The sequence below is a fragment of the Solanum pennellii genome, chromosome 1 (genome assembly GCF_001406875.1).
Source record: "Solanum pennellii chromosome 1, SPENNV200".
In the NCBI taxonomy this organism is placed as follows: Eukaryota; Viridiplantae; Streptophyta; class Magnoliopsida; order Solanales; family Solanaceae; genus Solanum; species Solanum pennellii.
In genome coordinates this window covers 47,637,129-47,646,140 of record NC_028637.1, presented here as the reverse complement: position 1 = coordinate 47,646,140, position 9,012 = coordinate 47,637,129, and the positions used below count along the sequence as shown (strand labels likewise).

The following is a 9,012-nucleotide window of genomic DNA, read 5'->3' as shown; positions in this document are numbered from 1 at the left end:
TTGTGTCCATCTAGTGTTGACACTTAGCTTTAAATTTTAGAAATAATTATTTGTTAAGCATAAGTACCAACACTAGTTGATCCTATTGATGACAAAATTGATTTTCTTTTGAAAATCAATTTGTGTCCATCTAGTGTTGACACTTAGCTTTAAGTTTGTAACTATCGTGTTAGTATTAAGTTAAACTAAACTAATTAAACTTAGAAATTTGTTAAGTTAGTTAATAAGTTAAACTTGTTACTATAGTATTAGAATTTAGTTAAAACTAGACTAATTAGACTTAGAAATTTGTTAAGTTGGTTAATAAGTTAAATTTGTAACTATTGTGTTAGTGCTTGACAAATTTAATTTATGATTCTTATGTAGATGGATCGTAGTTGGATGTATAATATGACTAATTTTGGTCGAATGGGGCTAAGACCTGAATTTGTAGAAGGTGTCATTGGTTTTGTGGAGTATGCAAAGACATTAGATCCTTTTCAACGTAGTGGTATGATTAAGTGTCCTTGTAATAAATGTCAATGTTTGAATTATGAAAAACCAGATGCTGTTGAGCTTCATATCTATCGAAATGGGTTTAAAAAAGAATACACTGTGTGGACTAGTCATGGAGAAATTGATAATAACTTTGATGTATTCCAACATTATGTTGCTGGTGAAAGTAGTAGCAATGTGAGTTCTAATGCACAAAACTGTAGAATTGATGACATGGTTCAAGATGCTTTTGGTGTGCATTCTGATTTTGATTTTGTTAATCAAGGTGAAAAAGCTCCTAATGCTGAATGTAAAATTTTCTTTGAAAAATTGGAATCTGCTAGACGGCCTTTATATGAGGGTTGTCCACACTCACAGTTGTCTATTGCGGTTAGATTATTAAGTATCAAATCAGATTGGAATGTACCTCAAGGGGCAATGGACTCTGTGATTGACCTTATTCATGATTTAGTTGACCCAAATCTAGAGATACCTGATAATTTCTATAAGGCAAAGAGGTTGGTATCAAAGTTAGGAATGTCATCGATGAGAATTCATTGTTGTGAAAATGGTTGCATGTTATACTATAAGGATGATATTGATCTAGAATCGTGTAAGTTTTGTGGAAAATGTCGTTATAAGCAGACAGCTAGTGGGAAGAAAGTTCATATTAAGGCGATGCATTACTTACCTCTTATACCAAGGTTAAAGAGGTTGTATGCGTGTAATAGATCTGCTCCTCATATGAGATGGCACCATAAACATAAAGGACCACCTGGAGTTATGTGTCATCCATCCGATGGAGAGGCTTGGAAGCATTTTGATAGAACATATCCACAATTTGCAGCTGAACCACGTAACATTAGATTGGGTTTATGTTCAGATGGATTCACGCCACATTCTGTTTCTGCTGCACCATATTCTTGTTGGCCTGTATTTGTAACACCATATAATCTTCCACCCGAGATGTGTATGACCAGTCCATATATATTTCTCAATTGTGTCATTCCTGGCCCTCGGAATCCAAAAGTATTGATTGATGTATACTTGCAACCTTTGATTGATGAGTTGAAACAATTGTGGGTTCAAGGGGTTGAAACATTTGATGTGTCTCTTAAGCAGAATTTTAATTTGCGGGCTGCCTTAATGTGGACTATTAATGATTTTCCAGCATATGGAATGTTGTCAGGGTGGATGACAGCGGAAAATTTAGCTTGTCCTCATTGTATGGAAAATACTAAATCATTCACTTTGAAACATGGTCGTAAAAATTCTTGGTTTGACTGTCATCGACAGTTCTTGCCAATGGATCATGAGTTTAGGAGTATGAAAAATGCATTCAGNAAGGTCGCAAAAGAACAACCCTATAAATTTGATGGATATGGTGTTGCACATAACTGGACAAAACAAAGCATATTCTGGGAGTTACCGTATTGGAAGGACAATCTTCTTCGACATAATCTTGATGTCATGCATATTGAAAAAAATTACTTTGATAATTTATTTAACACAGTAATGGATGTCACTGGCAAGACAAAAGATAGTGTTAAAGCTAGAATGGACTTACCTGAATATTGCAGGCGAAAAGAGTTATGGTTGCAAGAGAAACAGAACAACAAGTTCTTCAAGCCTAAGGCTAGTTATTCATTTACAAGGGATCAAAAGCGTAAAATTTGTGAATGGGTCGAGCAACTTAAGATGCCTGCTGGACATGCTTCAAATTTAGGAAAATGTGTTGATATGGAGCATGGAAAATTACATTGTATGAAAAGTCATGATTGTCATGTCTTCATGGAAACATTACTCCCCGTTGCATTTAGTGGCTTGCCTGATAGAATTTGGAAACCTATGACTGAAATCAGTTTGTTCTTCAAGGACTTGTGTTCTAATACGTTAAGGGAAGACAACCTAGTTCAGATGGATCAGAATATTCCTGTAATTACGAATAAATTGGAGAAGATTCTTCCACCTGGATTTTTCGATGTGATGGAGCATCTTCCTGTACATCTAGTGCATGAAGCACGCCTTGGAGGTCCGGTTCAATATAGATGGATGTATCCTTTTGAGAGGTAAATATTTAACTATTAATATTTTTATATTAATATGTTGTTTAAATCAATGATAACAATGTATAATGTAGGACTATTGGAAAGTCTAAACGGGGCATGAAACAAAATCATAGAGTTGAAGGCTCAATGGTTCAATTCCATCTTGGTAGGGAGATAACTAATTTTGGTTCTTATTACTTTAAAAGAATTGTGTCATGCTTTCAAAATAGACCCAATTGCCATGACGATGGTGGTGAGACTATGAAGCCACTATCAATCTTCAATCAACCAGGCAAAGGTTCAAAAAAACGCACAAGGAGGAATCTTAGTGCCATTGAGTTGCAGTCTGCATCTACACATGTCTTATTGAATTGCCCACAAGTTAAACCATTTGTTGAGTAAGTTTCTGGGTTCTCACTAAAATATGTAATTACAAGACAAAACAATTAACTCAATATCCATCTTGTTTGACAGTTACTTTGTGCATTTATATGGCAATGAAAGAGTATTTGAGAATTTCTCAAAGTGGTTTCAAGATTAAGTAAGCCTTATAATATTTTCATAATACTATTATTATTAAATAAATTTATATTTCATTGATGCTAATTTCTTACTTTTTAAATATTTATAGATTTATGACACAAAAAATGGTCAATTTGACCAATTTTTGAAGGACATTTCTTGGGGACCCATCAAGACTTATTCAATGAATAAGTATGTTGTTAATGGTTTTAAATTCACTACTGAAGAATACTCCAAATATAAAAAAACTAACAATAGTGGAGTTTGGGTAAAAGGTGGTGATGGAAATCTAGATGGAGTTGATAATTATGGGGTACTCAATGAGGTTTTGGAAATGGAGTATTCCGGTTGGCCTACAAAAAAAATTATATTGTTTAGATGCAAGTGGTTTGATCCAACTCCAAAAAGAGGTACGAGAGAAATCAAATAATATAATATCATTGAAGTAAAGCACACAAGGGAATATGAAGTTTATGATCCTTTTATTATTGCACAAAATGTTAAGCAAGTGTACTATGTTCCTTATCCCTTGCGTCCAGATAAAGCTGATTGGTGGGTGGTTATTAAAACCAAACCCATGGGCCGTGTGGAAGTTGAAAACGTGTTGGATGTTGCATACCAAAATGATGATTCGTCAACTGTTCACCACACCGTCGATATTGAATTAGAAAATGATTTAGAGCATCCTGAACACATATTAGAAGAGGTTGATATGGAAGAAATAACAAATGAAGGGGCAAATGCAACAATTCATGAGGATGAGTATGAGTATGATGATGAGGATGAAGATGAATATGAGGACGAGGATGAGGATGAGAATGATAATGAGGACGAGGATGAGGATGAGAACGAGGAGGATTAGTAATTACCATTATATCTCCGTATTGAGTGCTTTATAGATTTATTAACGATACATAGAGTAATTTATTAATCTATCCTCGTGTGCCTTTTGTTTTAATTTCAATAAGTTCAACTTCATATGTTCTCGTGTGCCTTTTGTTGGATGTTGTTTTCCATATTATTTTGTACTTGTGGTTGTGGCTTTATTTTATTTTAAAAGTGATGAACTGCTAGATAAGCTACTGGATGATGTTTGTCTCTCATATCTTCAATATCTAACAACCTTTGACTTGAATGTTTTTGTTACTAATTAGATGACAGGTAAATGTAAGAATAAAGATATTGATAATGGCCCCAAAAAGAAAAAAAAAAAAGAAGGTATCGTTAGTAGACAACAAATAGGTATACATATAAGATCAGACAACACAACATCTCTCCCACCAAAAGACACTCCGCCACATTGGTATTCTAGGCCGACCGTGCCTCCACATATTAATCCTCCTTCGACCTATATGCATCCACCACTGGAATATAGTCAGCCGCCCCCTCAGGTACCTTTGATGATGACCACATCAGGGAATGCTACCCCACATGGATACAATGTTTTGCCTCCAGAGGAGAATCGACCAACGTCTAGTGTCTCTCGCACTAATACTCACAACCCTGCAGACTCACAGCCATCATCATCATCTGCTTCACAACTTATGATGTCGAGTCTTCGCATTCAAGGTAATAGTTCTGAGCCTAACACTCCTACCACAAATCAGTCAGATACACCTGGTCATGACAATACACAAGTTGGCATGAGGGACATGCATAATAGACTTGTCATTGAGCCTGAAGGCTACACGTAAGTTTTTTTTAAAAAATATGGTATGTTTATTATTATATGATTTAATTCTATTTGTTTTAACTTGTAAATGTTAAAACTTTGTATTACAGTTTCAATCCAGATGATGCTGTGGGGATCATTTCTCAGGCAATCAAAGAACTCTATAGAGATGCTTATCCTACATGGGGCAAGTTCCCTAGCAATCTCAAGAGACAAATATTTTTGGAGTTCAGGGTATGTTTGAATTTATTTGTTTAACACTATTAAAATACTTGTATTCATTAATACTTATCAAATAAAATAATTTATGCTTTGATTGTAGAAAAAATGTGCTTGGCGTCCGGAACATGAGGCCAAAATTTGTGCAAACTTTCACAAGAAAGCTACGCATACTCTTGCTAGTTTGTTTAATAAAGCTCGTAGAGATAATAACAAACCTAGCTGGGTTCTACCGGAGGATTGGGCAAAATTACTTGTGCATTGGAAATATGATCCAAGATTTAAGCAGGTGAGTGAGATCGGTAAAAAGGCAAGATCATCTACTAAGGGTGGTTCTCTACACACAAGTGGGGCTCAAAGTCAAGGAAGTGTGAGGAGGAAATTGGTGTGTATCATTTTTCTTTGTGTTTATATATTTTATGTATTAATATTTAATTACTCTTGATTATAACTTTATTATTTCATGTAGGAAAAGGAACTAGGAAGACCGGTAACTCAAGCTGTGGCATTTAAGGCAACACACATTAGAAAGAAGAAAAATCCTGAAGATCCAGACGTGTAGGTTGAACCGCGAGCTGAAGTGACCTATGTAAGCCTCTAATTTTAAAAAATAATTACTTATTTTCTAAATTTATATTCTCATATGATAACATTCAATTTAGAATCGATATCTTCAAGCTTTGGAGGATTTACAACAAACTCTGCTGGAAGAAAATCGAGTGCAACTTACTCAAGAACAGGATGAGAGAGTTTGGTTAGACTTGACTTGTGGGCCGAGTAGATATGGGTATGCATATGGAATGCCGCATAAAACCTTTCGTGAATTTTCTTCTGAGTTTGAAGGCCTAAATAGTTCAAATCATGATGAATCGATGAAGAAAAATTTGGCTATGGAGAAAAAGATTGTTGAGCTATCTAGCCAAGCCGAAGAATCACGGGCTAGGGAAAGGCGGTTGGAATTACAGTTTGCGGGTCTTAAGGCTCAATTCGATGCATTACTTGCTTCAGGAGGGGTTCCCCCTTGTTCTGGTGATGTCACTTTCCCTCCTCGACCTCCTCAATCTCAACCTACTCAATATCCAATGTATGATCAACAAAGAAATATGACACATGAGTCTAGTAGTGATGAAGAAAGTGATGATTATGTGGCAAACACACTACCACATTAGTGAAGTTTAGACTTGTGATAGTTAACTTATGGATCATTTTGTTAACTTTATAATTTTGTGATGGGAATTATTTGTTTTGTGAATACATGATAACGTTGCAATGTACTATATAACTTATGGATATCATGGTTTTTGTTTAATATATAATTATGTTGAATTGAGTTGCAATTGAGTTGATAAGAGAATATTTAGTAAATGTATTGCTTCAATTGATTTTTGGAAGCTCTTTGAGCTTGATTTGGGTACTGAATTAAAATGACAGGTGATGAGAAGCCGCAGAAATAACAATTAGCTGCCAGTTTTTTGCTGGAAAAAGAGACCTCATGAGGTCTCTTTTTTGCATTAATTTTTCCAGATATTTCATTATAGAGACCTCATGAGGTCTCTATTTAACATTTTCTATTTTATAAATGCAGAAAAGAGACCTAATGAGGTCTCTTTTTTGCATTAATTTTTCCAGATATTTCATTATAGAGACCTCATGAGGTCTCTTTTTTGCATTATAGTTTCCATAAATTTCATTATAGAGACCTCACGAGGTCGCTAAAAAATAAATGCAGAAAAGAGACCCCATGAGGTCTCCTTTTTAAAATAATATAAAATTAAATTAAATAATATCTTAGCAACCTAATGAGGTCTCTTTATTAATATATAAAATTAAATAATATAATAAAATAGTGACCTCATGAGGTCTCTATATAAAAAATATAAAATTAAATTAAATAATACAATAGTGACCTCACGAGGTCTCTTTTTTTTAAAAAAATCTGATAATTTGTTGGTGACCTCGTGAGGTCTCCGTTTGGCGACCTCATGAGGTGTCTTTAAAAAAGTGACCTGCATTTTACTGACCTACCGTTGAGGTCTCTTTTTCGGTCTCTTTTTCCCGAAAAGAGACCTCGTGAGGTCTCTTTTTGGCGTTTTTTTAGTAGTGTTAATAATCATATGTACTTAATTAATATTATGGAAAAATTATTGATTTATATTTTTTCAAATTAATATATTTCAATTGAATTGATCATATAAACTAAAGGTACGAAGTTTCTATAAATATCATGAAATGCATGTTTGATAAAAAGATTAATATATAAATAATAAGTTATAAATTAATAAATATTTGATAAAAAGATAAATTCTCAAGTTTAATTAAAAAATGACTTACAATGTGAATTCAATATTACTAAAACTGAAAATATAACATAAGTTATAAATTCAAAAAAAATTAACATAATACTTTTATAGCAAATTTACACATAGTATACATAAATATGATTTATTAATTATTTTCAAAAAAACATAAATCTATAACCTTACTTAACAATAAATTCTAACTTGATTTGAAAATTATGCTAATAAAAAACTAAGCATGACATAAAGAAATAGACAAAATACAAAAAATTACATAAAATCACGTGAGATAAAGTTAAGAACGAGAAAAAATTAAATATAATAATATAAAATAAAAGATAAACTTCTAGAAAGTTTTAAAATAATAAAAATAAAAATAGAACTTAATATAATTAAAAACAAAAAATTAAAAATAAAATATAAAAAAAAGAAATTAAAAAATAATCAGCTGATAATTACATTAAATTACCAGCAATTCACATAAGAGAGTATAATTACTCTGTCAATTTCACCAATTAACTAGTAATCAAATAATTATTCTATTTAACTAAATAAAATAATTAATATAATTACACTAAATCTAATTATTGTGATATCCTTCCAAACAGATTCTACGTGAAAACGCAAAAAGGGGAAATGATAGAAAGTTGAAGAGAGAAAAACTGGTCATCTGGGTATTAGAAAAAGTGGCAAGTGCTTTGGTATACATATCGTTTGCAGGAAAAACACGTGTTATGCAAATAGGCCTCTGAAAAGTGAAAGTTGATCCATAGCTAGTATGTGTTTATAGTACCAGTGAGAAAACCTTGGGTATCATATCTAATTGTAGCATTCGTCCAGCCTTTGTCGGCTTGTAAAATAAAATAATAATAGTAATGAGAACATTCATAAAAAAGTACCTGAGCACTTATTGTTAGGATCGAATTCACGCACACACACTAGATGAATGAAGAACACAAGAACTTTTAAGAGAAAGAGATGAGAAATCTAGAGAGAGAGAGAGAGAAAACCCAATATTTCGTGGTAAAACCCCGTGAGTAAACATCCACGGCGGTGAGGTATATTTATATTAATAAATCAGAGTATTTTTGGTTACAGAGAATAAATAGGAAAACCTAAAATAGAGAATAAATAGGAAAGCCGAAAATAGAAAATAAATAGGAAAACCTAAAATAGATCAGGCTCCACTACCTAACAATTCTCCCACTTGGAGACTGACGCGGTCATCCAAAAAATACATTCTCAAAAAAAGATCTCTTCATCATCAACATCTTTACCGCACCGCAACATCTGTAGCAACAACTACAGAAGATCAACCGAGGTTTTACATAACCTCAGTTTCCCAACATCAACACATTTCGTCAACATGTCTGCCGGGTTCTTTGCACCCTCTATCTTATCCAAGCACATATCACCATCCTCCACTGCCCCGCGAGTGAAATGGTATCGCCTTATGATGTGCTTTGTCTTCGAATGATAGACTGGATTTTTCACCAACTGTATGGCACTCTGGCTATCTGAGTAAAGAATATTCTCGCTCTGCTTCTTGCCCAATTCCTAAAGATAATCTGTTAGCCATATCATCTCTTTCCCAGCTTCAGCTATTGCCACATACTCAGCTTCAGTAGATGAAAGAGAAACACACTTCTGAAGCCTGGACGGATAATCACTGCTGTTCCACCTATGGTGTAAATGTACCCGGATGTACTCTTGCTCGAGTCAACATCCCCACCAAGATCAGCATCCACAAAACCCTGTAGAGTCACCTTGCCTTTGCCAA

General features: G+C 33.7%; 2 protein-coding genes and 1 pseudogene across 2 annotated transcripts; all 3 read left to right on the top strand.

The window, feature by feature from the left end:
- Positions 1-390: 390 nt before the first annotated feature.
- Positions 391-2,924, top strand: LOC114075197. The gene is made up of 2 exons (XM_027913510.1): positions 391-2,543; positions 2,615-2,924. Exons 1-2 carry the CDS (start codon positions 391-393, stop codon positions 2,922-2,924), a joined length of 2,463 nt encoding a protein of 820 aa, XP_027769311.1.
- A 304-nt stretch (positions 2,925-3,228) lies between these two features.
- LOC114075196 (glutamic acid-rich protein-like) lies at positions 3,229-3,906 on the top strand. The gene is made up of 2 exons (XM_027913505.1): positions 3,229-3,454; positions 3,584-3,906. The coding sequence occupies exons 1-2, from the start codon at positions 3,229-3,231 to the stop codon at positions 3,904-3,906; spliced, it is 549 nt and encodes a 182-aa protein (XP_027769306.1).
- A 520-nt stretch (positions 3,907-4,426) lies between these two features.
- LOC107020779 lies at positions 4,427-6,189 on the top strand (annotated as a pseudogene).
- Positions 6,190-9,012: the final 2,823 nt, after the last annotated feature.